General features: G+C 43.5%; 1 protein-coding gene across 4 annotated transcripts in view; it reads right to left on the bottom strand.

Annotated features, from left to right (window-relative positions):
• The window catches only part of LOC126284894 (fatty acyl-CoA reductase 1-like), a 152,580-nt gene that overhangs the window by 27,886 nt on the left and 103,830 nt on the right, over positions 1 to 20,864 (bottom strand). For all 4 annotated transcript variants that reach the window (XM_049984152.1, XM_049984155.1, XM_049984153.1 and 1 more), the window contains one exon: positions 12,827 to 13,099. In XM_049984152.1, the coding sequence (XP_049840109.1) occupies positions 12,827 to 13,099 (273 nt within the window). The remainder of the gene's footprint in view (positions 1 to 12,826; positions 13,100 to 20,864) is intronic.

Genomic DNA, 20,864 nt, shown 5'->3' with positions numbered 1-20,864 from the left:
CCCACATTGTAGACATGAGAACGGTTGTGATACACACTAGTAGAATTGAATCATAAGCGGGTAAATCTTACATAAATTGTCTGTCAGTTCTATACCTCAACAATATAAACTCCGTATTATTCAACGGAGGTCAGAAGACGTTAAGATCAAATTGTAAACATAGTTATCGTATTAAGAGCAGACATAAGTGTGATTGATGTAGGAAAAAGCAGGAAAAGAACTAATTTTAAAGAAAATGCTTTGTTCTTCACACTGTGTATTAACGAAGTATGAAGAAGTACATCATAAAAGAATAATATCTCCTACGACATCAGTGGTTTCGTCAACAACGCTCTTACTGTTGCTTAAACAGGTCTTTCACACACAGCACAGGGGGAAAGAGTAGGTCCAGATTTAATGCAAGCAGCATTGTGTCTGTAGGGAAAGAATAGTACTCCTACTTCTTCCCGATTGACTGATTTGGGGGAGGGGACCAAATAGTGAGGCCATCGATTCCGTAGGATTAGGGAAGTATGAGGAAGGAAGTCGGCAGCGCCCTTTCAAAGGAACCATACCAGCTTTTGTCTCAAGCGATTCAGGGAAATCAGGGAAACTAAAATCAGTATGCCTGGACTCTGGTTTGAACCTCCTAAATCCAAATCCAGTGAGGTAACAAATGCGCCACCTCGCTTGATCTATTGCTTCCTGATAGCAGATTTTACACAGTTAAACATTGTCAGACTCTCTAACAGTCACAGTCAGATGACGCTCTCAGAATATGATGGAGGTATGATATCAGCTGCATCCTTTAGGCAGAACGGTGATACTGTGTGTCAGCTCTATACCTCCACACTAAAAACTAACCGTTCTTCAACTCAGGTCAGGCATTGTTAAGCCCACAGTGAAATCATAGCTATAATGTTAAGAGCACACCTAAGTGCGGTTTCTTTAGGGAAAAAAAGAAAAGGATGGATTTTAACGATGTTGCTAGGTGTTTACTTGTGTTCTACATTTACAAGTAAATGTAGAATACGTGACCAGCAGTGACACCAGGATCACATAAGCAGAAGTGTTGGCATCTTGGGTCTTTAGAGTAGGCTACATAAAAAGGAAGCTTTGAAAGCAGATCGTTCTGTAACGCAGTGGTTGTTTGAGTGTGTTGGGGCAGTATATCGGTGAGTCGAACTGTTTCTTTTGTACGACACTTGTAACCTGCGTAGAATGGAGAGACTCTCACATTCGTCTCCTGAATCAGCATTTTTGCATTTATGCATTTCAAAGTGGTAGATTAGGTTAGCTGACCATAAATACAGAACACACGATGCGAGGTTGGCATATTTCAAAAGTTGGTCTTTAGCTATTATGTAACGTCTTGACTAACTAAGCGAATGAACCTATATTCTTTTATATCGGCGCCGGAGATAAAACCGTGGGTTTCTATGAAGTGTGGAAGAACTGAGATGAAACGAACAACGCACTAGTTGAACATGTTGTGTGGTTTTCCAACTACTTGTTTGAGCATCTTGCGAGGGGTGACAATTTTGTGCATCATATTTGTCAGAACAGAGGTGCAAAAATTATTAAATAGGATACAGACACTTCGTATCTTCTGAAAACAACATCAGAACACCAAGCGACTGTCGGAGCTTCTGAAAATGCTCAGCTGTAAAAACTTTGCTTCCAGCAAGAAATGGGAATACTATTCTTTCCCTACAGACCATAATGCTGCTTGCGTTAAAAGTGGACCCACCCTTCCGTCGTGTTCTGCATGTCGAAGACCGGTTTTAGCTACAGTGCAAGCGTTTTCGACGAAATTACCGACGTTGTAGGAGATACTACATTGTAATTCTGTCAGAGACAGCGAAGGACTTGGAAGAGCAGTTGAACGGAATGGACAGTCTCTTGAAAGGAGGATATAATATGAACATCAACAAAAGCAAAACGAGGATAATGGAATGTAGTCGAATTAAGTCGGGTGATGCTGACGGAATTACATTAGGAAATAAGACACTTAAACTACGTAGTAAAGGAGTTTTGCTATTTGGGGAGCAAAATAACTGATGATCGTCGAAGTAGAGAGGATATAAAATGTAGACTGCCAATGGCAAGGAAAGCGTTTCTGGAGAAAAGAAATTAGTTAACATGGAGTATAGATTTAAGTATTACGAAGTCGTTTCTGAAAGTATTTGTATAGAGTATAGCCATGTATGGAAGTGAAACATGGACGATAAATAGTTTAGACAGGAAGAGAATTGAGGCTTTCGAAATGTGGTGCTACAGAAGAATGCTGAAGATTAGATGGGTAGATCACATAACTAATGAGGAGGTATTGACTAGAATTGGAGAGAAGAGGAGTTTGTGGCACAACTTGACAAAAAGAAGGAACCGGTTAGTAGGACATGTCTGAGGCATCAAGGGATCACCAATTTAGCATTGGAGGGCAGAGTGGAGGCTAAGAATCGTAGAGGGAGACCAAGAGATGAATACACTAAGCAGATTCAGAACGATGTAGGCTGCAGTAGGTACTGGGAGATGAAGAAACTTGCGCTGGGTAGGGTAACATGGAGAGCTGCATCAAACCAGTCTCAGGACTGAAGACCACAACAACAACATAGGAGATACTATAATATTATGATGTATTTTTTATATTTTTAATATACATTGTGAAGGATAAAGCATTTCTTTTCTTGCTTTTCTTTGCGTCAGTTACATTTAGGTCTTGTCTTAAAATGATAGCTATAATTACACTGTGATCGTAACAGCTTCTGACCTGCGGTGAAAAATCGTGAGTTTGGACAGTAGAACTGACTGACAGTACTACCATTCTGACAATGTAGCTCAGAGTGCATCGAATGGGATGGTTAAGAATGCCTCAAGCTCATTCCATGCACTGAACAAAAAGAATTGGGTGTTGCAAATCGCTCCCCAAAATTTGTTTCAGCGTTATGTCAGATTTATGTGTTTAAAATTCAATTATACTGGTGACTGGGACAACCGTTTAGTGTCTATAATGACGGTAGACATCTCAGGTATGCGACAGAGCAGATAATTTTTTTAAAAACCTCTCCGTCTAGCTGCATTTTAAGCGAGGGGCTACTGCTATACTGAATTTGCAATTCAGTGACAGCCAGCAAAAAATGACTCATAACCGGCATCTACTAACCTTTCTGAAGAAGGAAATTCCATTAGAGCTTGCACTCCTTTCAGAATCACATTCTGGCATTGTGTAAACAGATGGATTTGTAAACACCATTATAGTCAGCATCTCAGGAAATGTGCAAGAGTAGTTTTAAATTTTTCCATACAGAAACGTGCCAAGCGAGGGGCCACTGTGTTAATGAATTAGCAGTGCAGTGATTGGCGGTTAAAAATAACTAATAGGCAGCATCTCTTGACTCTCCCGGAAGAGCGTAATTCGATTAGTGAGTGATTAAGTTCTCCATGTAGAGCCTTAAGTATTTACTTCTTGGAGTTGGCAGTCGTGACCCGTTTGCATGGCGATACCTTGATGGATTGCTGCAGATAATTATAACAGTGGATGGTAGGAGCTGCTTTGAGATGTGGGGGACGTGGTGACACCTAGTGGGGGAGCCGATGAAAGAGTTAGTGAATAGGAAAATATGTAGTAGTTTTTAGGGAGTGCGTTTTTTAATAAGTGGAGCGCCATGAGTGATTTTTGTTTTCCTGCATTCCTACTTTCACCACAGCAGTGTGAGTGTCAGATCTGGTTTCCTACGAAATTTTCGTAACAGAATGTTATCATGATGTGTTTTGTCACGCCAGCGATGTGTGTATGTTAGCAGTGTTTTGCTCATAACATAGTGAAAGGGAGTGTTTTCTGTGTTATTATGTGCGAAAAATATGATACGGTTCTTGGGGACGTTTTTGCTTAACCTCTCAGTGATATTGTCAGTCATTATGTCACGAAATATGATGTGTTTTTGGTTTAAATTACAAATCATTTTGGGGTGCTTAACCTATGTCGGTTGTATTTACCCAGTCCGCTATACAGATTTTCGACCACATTTATTTAAATAGGGAGTAACTAGTAGGTGTGATATGTCATGTAGATTCAACCATTACAGAAGAGCATTTTAGAATCATTATGTCACAGTCAACATGAGAATGCATCCCTTATTTTTTAATTATTATAAATTTGTTGTGATATTGAGTAAATGGTGACTATTTCCCTCTAATTGAGAATTAACCATAATAAGTAGGTAATCATTGGTAATTATTGGGCTGCAATTGGGTAATGACCAGCATGATATTGCTCCTGACCTCACAATAAGGAGAGCAGCGAACTGCTTGAAGAGGGAGGTGGGAAATGGAGATAATGAGGGAAGTGGTGAGGGAAGTGTTGGGAGAAATGGTGGGGGAATTGGTGGGGACGAGAGGGAGGTGGTGGAGTTGGGGAGGGGAGATGATCTCGAGCTTAGGGGAGGAGTACCTCATTTGCATTAAAAAAACCATTAAGAAAAGTGGTTCAGGAATGGTACAGCCACACTGCTGATTGAAGCATAAAAGCCCACTTGCCCCAATTTGTCAGGAGGCAGATGAGGATACCACGCTTAATGCACAACATGGGGAAGAGTGGTTCTGTCTCCATCAGAGCACTGTTGCTAAGAGTTTTATGGTCAATTAGACTTGGAGCCGCTATGCAAAGAACACACCCTGAAAGGGAGGCTGGGCATGCAGTCGGTCACACAGGACTGTAACAAGAAGTTACAATACTGATTGCTAGGCTATAATGTGCAAAGATATAGCAGAGTGAAGCTCTTAGTCGGTAGTAGGTTCAAGAGGTGATAAGTGAGACATTCCTCTGGAGCACTGATCACAGTATGAAATCCTTATTAGATGGGAATGACAGAGGACATCAAGAAATGTTAAAGGAGGGCAGGTCGTTTCGGAATATAGTGAAACAGAGGAGAGTGTCATGGACATGACACATGAGTTTAGGTGGCAATCATTAAAACAAAGGCACTTTCCGTTGGGGTGAGATTTTTTCATAAAATTTCAATCACCAAATTTTTCCTTCGGATTCGAAAACATTTTAGGGAGAAATGATCATTGTGATAAAATAAGAGAAACAGTGCTCGCACGGGAAGATTGAAGTGGACCAGTAGAGAAATACTCTGAAGGCAGTTCGATGAAACCTCTGCTGAACAGTTAACGGTGAACTGCAGGATAGTCATGTAGACGTGGATGTGGATGTAGAGCCAGGGAGAAATTGTTTATCAGGTGGAAGGAGATATCCAGGGCACGATTAAGAAAAGAAGAATGCAGTGAGCTGCCGATAATCGCTCAGGTTGGAAGCAATGGCGTCTGCTACTTGGATTCCGAGACCATTGTAAGTTGTTTCCGGAGACTCGCGTAAATATTGGTGACAGTAAGTCTCATTGGTAAGGTGTTCACACAGCTGTCGATTTTTAGCATCCTTATGAGGACTGATCGGTGCCCTCTGGCCTGGAGCCGAGTGGAAGGACTAAACAAGAGGCTTCCACAGTTCTCTGACGAGATCGGCTGCAGATTCCTCGTCTACACGGTGGATGCCTGTTAAGCCACAACGGACAGCTGAAGTGTGCACTGCACTTAGGTTGCAGAGTACATGTGGAATGCAGCTTTATTTAGGCTAAAGGAAAAACTGAGATTGTTCAGTACAACAAAAAGCGACAGATAAAACATGTTTCAACAGACAGGATAGCAAATGCGGAAGTGAAAATCTGAAAACATTACCTGATAACTGCCTGAGTTTTCGCAGAACGTTCTTGCGCTCACATCTTTCCTATAATGCTCTCGCACCCTTTTAATACTAGGAACTGAGAGTTTGTTGAAACTTAAACAAGTGATTAGGGTAATCATCGACAACGAGTGGAAGGTACACCGGAAAAATAGGTCAGACTCTCTGCAAGGAGTGTTTACAGCGTCAGGCAGAAGCACTATGTGTAGCGATGTCCAGAATGAATCCAACTGGCTGGCCTTAGTGGCCGTGCGGTTCTAGGCGCTACAATCTGGAGCCGAGCGACCGCTGTGTTCGCAGGTTCGAATACTGCCTCGGGCATGGATGTGTGTGATGTCCTTAGGTTAGTTAGGTTTAATTAGTTCTAAGTTCTAGGGGACTGATGACCTCAGTAGTTAAGTCGCATAGTGCTCAGAGCCATTTGAACCATTTTGAATCCAAGTGTGAAAAAATATTGAAAAATTTACCTGAGGTCTGTGGACTTAAATTAATAATCGGATATTTCTTCCGAACACTGGATTAAAAAATGGTTCAAATGGCTCTGAGCACTATGGGACTTAACATCTATGGTCATCAGTCCCCTAGAACTTAGAACTACTTAAACCTAACTAACCTAAGAACATCACACAACACCCAGCCATCACGAGACAGAGAAAATCCCTGACCTCGCCGGGAGTCGAACCCGGGAACCCGGGCGTGGGAAGCGAGAACGCTACCGCACGACCACGAGATGCGGGCACTGGATTCACGCACATCGCTCATTTGAAGATATCAAAACTCGATAACTCGGAAATAGCTTGGGTATATGGTAGTAGTTAGTGGTGCTTATATCCTGCCCGTTGTCGACTGGGAATACTGCATACACGTTATCGGCGGAAAGGAGAATTAGTTTTGCGAAGTAAAGCTGAAAACTCTGAAACTGTCTCGAACAAATAGGTGAGCAATCTAGGCCCAAAAAGAAATCTTATGTTTTCCACATTGTCACCAGTGAGAGAGGAATTAGCAGAGATAATGATATTACAGCGCAACGGTCGTTCGTAGTAAGACGACTATGGAGCCTAGCGCTCTACTCTCCCACCCGGGCGTTGCGCATCCGATGGACTGGCGAGACTACAGGAACTCATCGGAGGTGAAGACAGCGGCAGCAAGATAGACGTAGTTCAGTGAAACAAACCCTTCTGTGGCCGGTAATCTCATTGACTGGAGTAGAATTGCCTTTAGTGATGGGTACAGCTTCCAACTGAGTCCCAATGACTGGCGAAGACGCGCCCAGAGAGCGTCGGACAGTGCTAGGATTCCAACCCGAGTGTCGCCCGAGATACCGCTCGGCAGCCGTGTGTGGTGGTCTGGAGAGCCGTGTCGTTTTTCAGCGGAACCCCTTTGATTGTCATACGCGACACCTTTAAGGCACAGTGGAACGTTAAAGATATTCTACGTTCTGTTTTGTCACCTTTCATGGTAAGCCATCCTGGGCTTACATTACAGCACGGTAATGCCTTCTCGTACACAGCGAGACTTTCTGCAGCTTTTCTCTTGCTTTCCAAACCCTACCTTGGCCACGAAGTTCAGCGACTCTCTCCCCATTTGAAAACGTTTATAACATTGTGGGCACGGCCCTCATACCAGCTCGGGATTTTGACGATCTAACGCTCCATTTATATAGAATTTGGCACGATATCGCGTAGGAGGCCATTAGATAACTGTCAGTCAATTCTACGCCGAATAACTGCTTCATAAAGGCCAGAGGTGGTCCAACGCATTATTGACTTGCTCAATTTGTGAAGCTCTTTCTCTTGAATAAATCATGAAATTTTTCTGAAACTCGAATTATTTACTTGTGTTTACATGTAAATCACTTCTACCGATTTTCGTCCCTTTCGGTTAATTACTTGGTGGTGCTTCGTTTTTTTTTGTCGTAGAGTGTAAATGCAATGAATATCTGTCAAGGTATTTGTTTCTGGCATCGATCGTATAAAAATTTAGTCATTCATCAACTCTGTATGTCATTTACAGTCTCTATAGTTATTCCGCACATAATAAAAACTTCTAATTCATTCCTGTGTTGGCAGCACAACGTGACCACGTACGATTTTGGTTTGTCGCTAAATACTGAGCCCTACTGCACTATTACTCTCTGGTGAGGTTTTCCCTCAGTTCTCTCTCTTCCTCTTTCTTGTGATAGCGTGAGGTGAGGCGCTGTGTGTTTTGGGGCGGGGGGGGGGGGGGGGGGGGGGGACGACGGCTCACGTTGACTGACGACATAATACTCGTTAAAGAAACCACAGAACTGCAACTGCATGCTAAAGGCTTGGAGACGAGCAACAAAATGTAAAGCACCTGTAGCGAAAATCTCAGTCGTAAAAGTCTTTAAAGGGTAAAAAATTTACTTAGACGTAATTATTCAATCACTGATGACCTGTAAGTTCAATTCACTATCACTGAGAGCTGCAAAGAAGTTGTAAGCTCCAATTTGATGGACATCAAAGTATTTTCAGCAATCCGTGAGACACTTAAGCCAAAGCGGCGCTGTGCCCGCGCAGTAGCTTCAATACAAATTAGCAAAAGACATGGAGCTCCGCCTTCAATGCCTGTTTAAATCCTCGGCCACGTGACCACTATTCTAGTCATCCTCAAATCTTTGAACCTGACCACCGTTCACAAAATCAAACATCTTACAACATTTTCACAAATGTCAGATTAAATACTCTTGATTAAATTTTATTACTTCGTCAGACAGTATTGTCTCTATACTTAGCATTAATACTCAGTCTCGTTTGTTTTCTTCGTGATATTCAGAGCCGCTCCTAACACTTGTCACTACAACATATTTACTCACACTGACTCTGCAGTCCTAACACACGCTGACTCTGCAGTCCTACGTTAGTCAAATGCCAATATTACATTTGCAGAATTACAGGAATATCATTAAATATATCTGTGTACGGATGCATTATAGAATGTGAGTCTTATGTTGCGATACTCAGTTGTTTACATCTGAAGAAATCATGCTTTAAGCACCCCTTTTCAGGATATTCAAAAATGATTTAAAACTATTTGCTTATTTGTTAACTGCCATACAAGCTTGTTCATTCCATAGCTAGCAGCAAAAACTTCACTACGACATGAGATATGCACATACTGCATGTCTGTATCATTACTTACAGTACTTATAAACAATTTCAGTTTCAAATGTTTTTAACTGTGTTAGCAATAATTTTATAAACATGGTAATAATTTTGAGAGCTCGTCTTACTATAAAGAGACAGAAGCTGCCTTTAGATTTTATGTAGCATATCTGCCAGCAGCTTTAGTGTTTTTCGTGAATGTATCAATTTTTCATTTTACACACTCAGTCACTTCATTGTCTTACTCGCTCAGCTGGTGTGTCAACTGTTTCCTCGCCCTTGGTATTTGCCAGGAGCCGAATCGCTGTTATCTGTCTTCCAGCAGCGGTCCTCCTGCAACCCTTGCATCCACTGTCGGTCGCTCACCCCTGGGTTCAACCTCACTCACCTTGCAAAAGTGTTAAGGCTTTCGTGGCCACTTGTTGACAAACTGCCTATTGGCTTCTGTCTCGGGTTCTTAGGCCGACGTTCATCTAATGATTTTACTGACGTATCACCAGCACGAGTGGCTGGCATTGTCAAAGCTTCACCCTCCATTGCCGGTGGTGAACTGGAACCGAGCTCGCGGTCGCAGACTATATGTACCTGGCGCGCCAACGTCCGAGGGCTTCTCCACGGTCATTTACGGTGCGGTTCTCTTGCTGCCTGTGACGGTCGCCAAACACTCGGCGAAGTAAGGAATCAGAGAAAGAAATGTCGGGTACGGCCTTTCTGCCATACATTCCCAGAGTGAAGGACAGAATCGGTCGTATATTTCGCAAACACGGCGTAAAGACCATTTTCAAACCGACAAGTAAGGTCAAAGAGTGTCTTATATCGGCAAAGGAGGAAAGGGACCCACTTGCAATGTCGGGAATATACCGTATACCATGCACATGCGGAAAAGCTTATGTCGGAATGACTGGACGATCAATCAGTACCAGGATCAAAGAACATAAGCGACGTTGCAGGTTGGGGAAGGTGGAGAAATCGGCCGTGTCACACGCGCTTGTTCTGAGAATCTGTAGAAATACAAAAACACCCGAACAGCTTCAACAAGAAAGAGGAAAGCATTAAGGTAAACGGATCCTGGCTTCCCATACTGTAGCGAACGACCGTCAAAGGTATCAAGAGGAGAACCGCACCGGAAATGGCCGCGGAGAAGCCCTCGGACGTTGGCGCTCCAGGTACATATAGTCTGCGACCGCGAGCTCGCCTCCAGTTCACCACCGGCAATGGAGGGTGAAGCTTTGACAATGCCAGCCAGTCGTGCTGACGAAACGTCAGTAAAATCATTAGATGAACGTTGGCCGAAGAACCCGGGACAGAAGCCAATAGCCAGTTTGTCACTCACCTTGCTTGGGCACAATATGGCAACTTGCCAACCATAACGGGTCGACAAAATATTGAGTACACACGTCATACTTATCGCACTAGCCACCCGTACCGTCAGAAAGGATGCACTGAACTGGCTGCATTGGACGAATTATTGACGTGCAATACCCCAAGGTACTGTATGTGATATCAAATATTTAAAACTGCCATTACTCTTAATGTCGTTATTTTCAACTAGTTACCTGTAGCATCCAAAATAGTGTCCTATTTTTGATGATGATGTGTAGACAATGAGAGTAACGTTTAAGTCTTCGTAGTTGAGTGATATGTTCTGCATTGTTCTTAGAAATCGCTTACAGCTGACTTATCCAAAATCAACAAGTCACATAGGAAATCAGTAGCTCGTCATTAGTAAAATATTTCCGGGTATGTGGCAACGTAGTCGTATTTTTGTACAAATCAACGTTCCGGTCATCGTTGCATATGGGCGATACGTTGGTCTTCATCACTACATGGTGACACAATCACACACCCGAGAATATTTTGCTGGAGATGGTAATGTACACGAAAGTTTACGCTCGAATTCTTTAATTAGTTGGCGTTGTGTCATCATACCAGGACAAATCTAGATGCACTATGAACATGAATAGACTCAATCTGAAGCGACATTCTCTCGTATACTGTTTATCAGTATGTAGTTTTATGATTTTGTACAAGTCCTTTGCTTCCAGACTGCACTCCTACGTGGCGTTAGAATTTTCCCAGATAGCAGTATAGATTAGCCAAAATAAGCGATGATTTTCTCTAGCCGTTAACAATGTTTCGCAGTGATCAGTGAGTTCAGACGTTAAATAATGATAAATAAATTTTGTTTTTCCTTTGAAAGAGGACTAATGTCACGATAATCAACACATAGGACTACTATAAAAGATCCATTCATGTTCGAAGATGTATATTTTCGAAAGTATCACATGCATAAATAGAACCGTAAACTCATGCATTTTACATTTTGATCTCTATAAATGTTCTATGAGTGCCTCTCTGGTCACAAAACGTAAGTCCAAGCGGTAGTCACGTTCGTATCTAGTAACATCCGGTCAGTGGTCCTCATAGCAGCATTGATGCGGTTTTAGAGCTGATCCAGTGTTCTTGGCAGTTGGGGTACGTAAACACAGTCCTTAATGTATCCTCAAAGGAAAAAGTCACAAGGCGTTACGTCAGACGACCTGGAGGCCAAAGGAAAAGAGGTACATCTTCTTCACCACTAGCTCCAGTCCAGCAATACGAAATTCGCCGTTTATCTAGCAATGAATATCGATGCGCCAACGAGGGTGCACCCGGTCATGTAGGAAGATGAAATTCTCGTAATGACCAGTCAGGTATGGAAGAAACCACAACTGCAACATATTGGCATAAGAGCTACTGTCACAGTCTTCTCACAGAAGAAATACGGTGCATACAGGACTGTCTATGACACTGAACAGAAAACATTAACTTTCGGAGAATCTCGTTCATGCGCCACGTTTTCGTCAGAATTTTCAGTGCCCCACATACTCACAGGTAAATGGAAGGGTGCATCGTCGCTGAATATCAGCTTGGAGACTAAATGTATATCCTGAAGTGTTTCCTGCATTGTTACGCAAAATTGATAGCACTGGCCAAAATCTTTCTGTTTCAATTGTTGCACGAGCTGCAGACGTTACGGTTTGAAATATATCCACTGTCGCAAGATGTCCCACACAGACTGCTACGATACTCCATTTTCGTGGCTTGCGCAAACCCTTAATTATTTTGGACTGCGTACTCAACTTTCTCTCATCCTCTCCGCTGGCCGTCCGATTCTTTTCTATTTCCAGAGACAACAAGTTTCCCTAAACTGTCGGGGCAAACACGCAGTGCTGTGTTTATTAATGCAGGTTCTTTTCCAAAATGTCTTCTGACTGCACGCTGCACTGTATTAACAGATAAATATCTCGTATATTCCAACACAAAAAACGTCTTTTTTCCTATTGTATCGCCATTTTGTCAAGGCACTGCAGTCGTAACGCCAGCTGCTGGGCACAATGCAAACTCGTTGAGTTAACGACTCCCCTCATATATTAGTTATGTCTTCACACGTAATTATTTGTGAAATATAGAACTCTTGAAAAGACTGAATCATTTAGAGTATTCCGACCCCGGCAGCTGAGTGGTCAGCTCGACAGAATGTCAATCCTAAGGGTCCGGGTTCGATTCCCGGCTGGGTCGGAGATTTTCTTCGCTCAGAGACTGGGTGTTGTGTAGTCCTAATTATCATCATTTCATCCCCATCGATGCACAAGTCGCCGAAGTGGCGTCAAATCGAAAGAGTTACACCCGGCGATCGGTCTACCCGACAGGAGGGCCTAGTCACTAGACATTTACATTTAGAGTAACGCTCTACTACAACGTTAGCCCTATACTTTTGCTATAACGTTAGAAACAATCAACTTGTAACTTAGGTTAGAGAATGTATCGCGTTGTAGGTCACATCTAAGATTTCATTTTCTGATCAATGTTTTTATCATATGACTAAAGAACGTTAATGAAATATAGTCGCTTCATGAAACTTCGGAGAATGGAGCCAGCAATGGAACCTTGTGGAACACACAGTTAAGACTGTCACAACATAACTGATAGAGATACTTACATTGGTTTGATTCCCTTGAGATACAGAAAAGTGTCTGCGATGATAGCTGGAATTAGGTGGAAGAGCACAGCGCCGGTAACATACAAAAATTTCGCTTTAAACATAAAGAGGTAAGCAGCCCAGAAGTTTCTTATGCTGGGAAAATTTCTTCCATAATGTGCGTAGTTGATTATTTGACCCCAGGATATGGGATGACGTGTTGTCGATACGTAGTTGAAGATGCTCGGTTCAGCTGATGCCTGCTGTATCAGAGTTAGTTTGCTGTGTCTGCACCTGCAATAGATAACAACAGGGGCGAGTAGACATGTCGATATGTCAGAAGGGAAGCTGTACACATACACTCAGGTGACATCTCATGGTACAACAATGTGTACATGTATAGAGAGCGTTAGTATCGCATAAACAAGGTTAAAATGACAGTGCATCTGTGGAGGTACTCAGGTGATTCATGTGAACGGTTTCCGAAGTGGTTATGGCCGCAAGACGGGAATTAACAGACTCTGAACGCGGAGTGGTAGTTGGCGCTAGATACATTGGAAATTTCATTTCGGAAATCGCTAGGGAACACACTCTTCCAAGATCCACAATGTCTACAGTGTGCCGAGAATAACAAATTTCAGGCATTACCTCTCAACACAGACAACGCAGCGGCCGATCGGCCTTCACTTAGCGACCGAGAGCAGCGGCGTTCGAGTAGAGTTGTCAGTCGTAACTGGCAAACAACTCTGATTTAAATAAACGCAGAAATAAATGAGGGACGTACGACGAATGTATCCGTTAGGACAGTGTTGCGAAGTTTGGCATTAATGTGCCATGGCAGCAGAGAACCGACGCGATTGCGTTTGCTAACAGCATGATTTCGCCTGTATAGCCTCTCTTGGGGTCGTGACCATATCGGTTGGGTCCTATACGACTGGGGAACAATGGCCGTGTCAGATGCGTTCCGATTTCAGTTAGTAGGAGCTGATGTTAGAGTTCGAGCTTAGCGCAGACCCTACGAAGCCATAGCCCCAAGTTGTCAACAAGGCACTGTGCAAGCTGGTAGAGCCATCTAATAGGTGCTTTCTTTTTGGACCTTGCGAGGACCAGTGATATTACTTGGAGGTGTAATATCCTTGAGATCTCCACGTCTTCCAGGACATTACAAGAAGTCGGATCACGTGGAGAGAGGCAGTGACGAACATTTTGATAGCTCGCTGCGGCGAACTGACTCGTTGAAGCCACTGAGGCAAGCATTGGAACGACGGTGGCTAAGTAGCCAGATACGAGTTTTCACAAAGCTGTAGAGTGTGAGCATAGCTGAAAGGAAAAGACGTCGTGTCTGTAGCTAAGGTGAAATGAAAGACTAATACCGCGCGCTTTCAACAAAATGACTTCATTAACCCTAGAAACATGATACACAACAATCATGTACACTAGAAAAACTGCGGCAATGGGACGAGCTCGTTGCAACTTTTAATTATCACTCTAGGATGATTACGAGGGTAAGTCAAACGAAAACCTTAAACATTTTTTAAATATTATTTTTTTGTGGAAAATTAGTACAAAGCTGTATCACTTTTCAACATAATCTCACCCACGCTCAATGCAAGTCCTCCAGCGCTTACAAAGCGCATAAATTCCTCTAGAAAAAAATTCTTTTGGTAGTCTTCGGAACCACTCATGCACCACGTGGCATACCTCTTCATCACAACGGAACATTTTTTCCTCGCATTGTGTCTCTGAGTGGTCCAAACATATGGAAACCATTTGAGTCAAGGTCTGGTGAGTATGGTGGATGAGGAAGACACTCAAAATGCAGGTCTGTGATTGTTGCAACTGTTGTACGGGCAGTGTGGGCCTTGCATTGTCATGTTGCAAAAGGACACCTGCTGACAGCAATCCACGTCGCTTTGATTTGAATGCAGGCCACAGATGATTTTTTAGGAGATCTGGTAACAGTGGTCCCTCTCGGTATGTAATGCTCCAAAATGACTCCTTTTTCGTTCCAAAAGAGATGACCTTCCTTGCTGATGGTTCTGTTAGAAACTTCTTTGGTTTTGGCGATGAGGAATAGCGCCATTCCTTGCTCGCTTTCTTCGTTTCCGGTTGGTGGAAGTGAATCCAGGTTTCGTAGCCAGTAACGATTCTTGTAAGGAAGCCATCACCTTCTCGTTCAAAGCGCATAAGAAATTCTTCACAAGCATCTACACGTCGTTCTCTCATTCCAGGAGTCAGCTGCCGTGGCACCCATCTTTTAGACACTTTGTGAAACTGGAGCACACCATGCACAATGTGGTGTGCTGATCCATGACTAATCTGTAAACATGCTGCAATGTCATTCAGTGTCACTCGGCGGTTTTCCTTCACTATGGCTTCAACTGCTGCAATGTTCTGTGGAGTCACAACTCGTTGTGCCTGACCTGGATGAGGAGCAACTTCCACTGAAGCCACACCATTTGCGATCTTCCTACTCCATTCGTGGGCTTGCTGCTGTGACAAACATGCATCGCCATACTGAACCTTCATTCGTCGATGAATTTCAATAGGTTTCACAAATTCACTACGCGAAAACCGAATAACAGAACGCTGTTACTCGCTGCTGCAAGTCGCAAGTGGGGCGGCCATCTTTATACTTATACTGCGACGGTATGTGTGCATCTGCACTATGCTGCCACCTACAGGCAATTCTGCACGCTGTTTGTGGCAAGCGTACCAACTTATAGGATAAGGGCGCGAAATTTCGATTGTTATTATAAATTTAAGGTTTTCATTTGACTCGCGGTCGTATAATGGTAGTTAAATTGTTTCTAAATACAGTAGATTACCAAATTAATAACAACTAAACCACCGGAGAAGTCTGGTTATATGATGCGTCAGGTGAAAACTGACGACCTCGGTAAATAGAACATGTTACTTTTCAAATCAGCCTGTGTATGAAGAATTACAGCAATTTTCTTAAAAAACTGATATGCATGTATGACAGTAGTACAAGTATAAAGGTAATCAAAGAGTTTCCCTTCCAAAGCCGTAAAGTCCAAAATCGGCATGCCAATCAGGAAAAATTGCCGTCAGCAGTGAGGCAATCATCCCGCCGACGTACCATGTTGAAGCTACCAGTTGGGTAAAACAGAGTGTTCGTGCTGCGTGGAGAAAAGCATAACTGCCTGCTACACATCTTCGTCCGACAGGAATCGTTGATTCTTCAAGGCCGTTTTTTTAGGGGTAGAAGGTATGATAACCGTAAGGGCATGGCTATAACGCGGGAGTTCCACAGACGTCCACGTGGCGCGGCGTAACCACTGCGTTACGACTTTCGCGATATTGGGACGTGCACCGTTCCACAATGGCGGTTTTCGAGAAACATGCTGTCCCATACACATTCTTCATTAGTAGATGGAAGTCTGTCGGTGTTTTTTTTTTTCCTTGGGCAACCAAGAAACGTATAACAGACGGCTGGTCCTGTTTTGATGCGTTTGGTAAAAAGGTCGCGATATGAAAGCTGGTTTTGCCTGGCTGTCTACGTGCTAGACACACTGGATGTACTCCTGGAGTTATGAGTGCGGCTTCGTATGTCAGCACGAGCTTGGTTATTCGAGCCCGCATCTCGTGGTCGTGCGGTAGCGTTCTCGCTTCCCGCGCCCGGGTTCCCGGGTTCGATTCCCGGCGGGGTCAGGGATTTTCTCTGCCTCGTGATGGCTGGGTGTTGTGTGTTGTCCTTAGGTTAGTTAGGTTTAAGTAGTTCTAAGTTCTAGGGGACTGATGACCATAGATGTTAAGTCCCATAGTGCTCAGAGCCGTTGGTTATTCGAAGCACACTGACTGCAAATTTTACGTTAGTCTGGTGATTCGACTTATTATGGTTCATGAACAGCATTCCAGGGGTGTTTTCCAACAGGCTAGCTCTCGCCGTGGTGGCGCTCGTTTGGGTTGTAATCTCACCGCCCCCCCCCCCCCCTCCCCTTTCTCTCGCCCCTGGGAAAAACATTTAGTAAAAGCTCTTGTTATGTATATAAATTTTCAAATTTAGTGGATAAATTCCGGACATAAGTAGCAAGTAGACTTAGAATCTCGAAAATGAGAATGAATTGTAGAAATTACAAGTTGCGTGTACATCAGGTCGCTTTTCAGTAGCTCTTGTGAGGGTTGGCCCACGTGGAGGTGCTCGTAATCTCAGCGGTAGTGTTCCAGCTATGTAAGTACGCATTTGTAGGCTGACTGCGTGTGCAGTGCCTGAGGAACTACTGGCAGCTGAGCAAGGGAAGACACAAATGGAAAGACCCTCCACTAAAGAAAATAAAAACTCGGAAACACTCACTTACTGAATGTGAATGGAAAGAACAAAGAGAAACACCATATTTCGATGTTACATTGCGCAAATTATGACATTGTCAAACTGCTGAGTATGTTTTACTACTATGGCAGTTCTTAAATTAAATATCTGGTACGTGTAGATATCTAATTTTCAGACATGTGACTTCAAACTTCATATTTCTGTAAGCTGCAATGTTTTGGTTACTTTGCTCAAGTGATATACTGAGCATTGTTACCTAAATAATATTGCTTGATATTAAAAAAGTTTTATATATTTTATTGTAATCAAACAATCTATTCTTATTAAAATATTTTAGTTTTGTTATTATTTCTTAATAGGTCTTATATATCTCTGGCATATAGAATCGGTATTACAGAAAGTTACACTGACGGAAAGAAAATCACAACAACAGGAAGGAGTTGGGCGACACAAACGAAAACTGGTAGCCGTGTTTTAACCTCTGAAAGACGATATACATTCAAATCTCGCGCCATTAGCATAAGAGTGTACCAGAGGCTGCTTTTCAGTAGCTCTTGTGAGGGTCGGCCGACGTGGATGTGCACATAACCTGAGCAGTACGACGTGGCGTACTGGACGTGGTGATTTGATGTAAGTCTAGTCAAGTTCGAGTAAAACAGAAGTGATTTGTGGCGTTCCCCAAGGTAGTGTTATAGGACCTTTGCCGTTACTTATCTATATCAACGATTTGGGAGACAATTTGAGCAGCCGTCTTAGGTTGTTTGCAGATGACGCTGTCGTTTATCGACTAATAAAGTCATCAGAAGATCAAAACAAGTAGCAAATCGATTTAGAAAAGATATTTGAATGGTGAGAAAATTGGCAGCTGACCCTAAATAACGAAAAATGTGAGGTCATTCACATGACTGCTAAAAGGAATCCGTTAAACTTCGGTTACTCTATAAATCAGTCAAATCTAAAGGCCGTAAATTCAACTAAATGCCTACGAATTACAATAACGAACAACTCAAATTGTAAGGAACACATAGAAAATGTTGTGGGGAAGGCTAACCAAACACTGCGTTTTATTGTCAGGACACTTACAAAGTGTAACAGATCTGCTAAGGAGACTGCCTACACTACGCTTGTCCGCCTCTTTTAGAATACTGCTGAGCGGTATCCTTACCAGGTAGGATTGACGGAGTACATCGAAAAGTTCAAAGAAGGGCAGCACGTTGTGTATTATAGCGAAATATGGGAGAGAGTGTCACTGAAATGATACAGGATTTTGGCTGGACATCATAAAACAAAGGCGTTTTTCGTTGCTACTGAATATTCTCACGAAATTACAATCGCCATCTTTCTCCTACGAATGCGAAAATATTTTGTTAACACCGACCTACATTGGGAGAAACGATCACCATCATAAAGTATGTGAAATAAGAGCTCGCACAGAATGATACAGGTGTTCGTTCTTTCCGCTTGCTATACGAGATTGGAATAATAGAGAATTGTGAGGTGGTTCGATGAACTCTCTGCCAGGCACTTAAATGGGATTTGCAGAGTATCCATGTAGCTGTAGATGTAGAATTCCTTTAAGGTGGTAGAAACTCCGTTATCAACACCTTACTGAGTTCGAAAGCGGCCATGTAATATGGCTACTAGAGACTGGCTGTTTCTTCTGCTACATGCAGAGAAACTTGGCAAGAGTGTAACCACTTTACATGACTGCTGGTGGCGGTGGTCCCGAGAATGTACGGTTGCAAGACGAATGTGCTCCGGACGGCCACGTGGCATTATGGAGAGGGAAGACCCTAATGTTCGGCGTATGGATCTGGCGAATCGTACTGCATCTGCAGCGTCAATTTGAGCAGCAGTTGGCACCACAGTAACAACGAACAACTGCAAATACACTACTGGCCATTAAAATTGCTACACCAAAAAGAAATTCAGATGATAAACGCGTGTTCATTGGACTAATATATTATATAGAACTGACTACATTTTCACGCAATTTGGGTGCATAGATCCTGAGAAATTAGTACCCAGAACAACCACCTCAGGCCGTAATAACGGCCGCGATACGCCTGGGCATTGAGTCAAACAGCTTGGATGGCGTGTACAGGTACAGCTGCCCATGCACCTTCAACAGGATATCACAGTTCATCAAGAGTAGTGACTGTCGTATTGTGACGAGCCAGTTGCTCGGGCACCATTGACCAGACGTTTTCAGTTGCTGAGAGATCTGTAGTATGTGCTGGCCAGGGCAGCAGTCGAACATTTTCTGTATCCAGAAAGGCCCGCACAGGACCTGCAACATGCGGTCGTGCATTATCCTGATGAAATGTAGGGTTTCGCAGGGATCGAATGAAGGGTAGAGGCACGGGTCGTAACACATCTGAAATGTAACGACCACTTTTCAAAGTGGTCTCAGTGCGAACAATAGGTGACCGAGACGTGTAATCAGTGGCACCACATACCATCACGCCGGGTGATACGCCAGTATGGCGATGACATACACGCTTCCAAAGTGCGTTCACCTTGATGTCGCCAATCACGGATGCGACCATCATGATCCTGTAAACAGAACGTGGATTCATCCGAAACAATGACGTTTTGTCGTTCGTCCACCCAGGTTCGTCGTTGAGTACACCATCGCAGGTGCTCCTGTCTGTGATGCAGCGTCAAGGGTAACCGCAGCCATGGTCTCCGAGGTGATAGTCCATGCTGCTGCAAACGTCGTCGAACTGTTCGTGCAGATGGTTGTTATCTTGCAAACGTCCCCATCTGTTGATGCAGGGATCGAGACGTGCCTGCACGATCCGCTAGTCATGCGGATAAGATGCCTGTCATCTCGACTGCTAGTGACACGAGGCCGATGGGATCCAGCACGGTGTTCCGTATTACCCTCCTGAACCCACTGATTCCATATTCTGCTAGCAGTCATTGTATCTCGACCAACGCGAGCAGCATTGTCGCGATACGATAAACCGCAATCGCGATAGGCTACAATCCGACCTTTATCAGAGTCGGAAACGTGATGATACACATTTCTCCTCCTTACACGAGGCGTCACAACAACGTTTCACCAGGCAACGCCGGTTAACTGCTGTATGTGTATGGGAAATTGGTTGGGAACTTGCCTCATGTCAGCAAGTTGTAGATGTCGCCACCGGTGCCAACCTTGTGTGAATGCTCTGAAAAGTTAATCATTTGCATATCAAAGCATCTTCTTGCTGTCGGTTAAATTTGGCGTCTGTAGCACGTCATCGTCGTGGTGTAGCAATATTAATGGCCAGCCAAGCACAGCTGCGAGCAAGACCCCTGTGGCGTGTATTCCAATGACCCCGAACAAGCGCCATTTGCGACTTCAGAGGTGTGAAGCGTGATTCGACATGTACTACCATTAGTGAACAGCATTCCAGCCGGTATTTTCCAGTACCATAACACTCGTCCAAATCCTGCTGTCGTAACCTAACATGGTGTACAGAGCGCCGACATATTGGCGTGCTCATCAGATCTGTCTCCAGTCGAGCACATATGGGACATACACAGACTACTATTCCAGCGTCATCCACAACCAGCATTAACGGTCCATGTATTGACCGACCAAGTGCAACAGTCGCGGATCTCCATCCCTTAAACTAACATTCGACACCTGCAGAACACAATTCATGAACGTTTGAATGCTTGCATCCACCATTCTGAGGCTACACTGGTTATTACTGTATTTCACATCTGGTATGGCTTATCTCGTGCTCACATTATCCTGTGGTCATGCAACGT

Source organism: Schistocerca gregaria, chromosome 8, assembly GCF_023897955.1.
Source record: "Schistocerca gregaria isolate iqSchGreg1 chromosome 8, iqSchGreg1.2, whole genome shotgun sequence".
NCBI lineage: Eukaryota > Metazoa > Arthropoda > Insecta > Orthoptera > Acrididae > Schistocerca > Schistocerca gregaria.
This window is presented reverse-complemented; position numbering and strand designations above follow the sequence as displayed.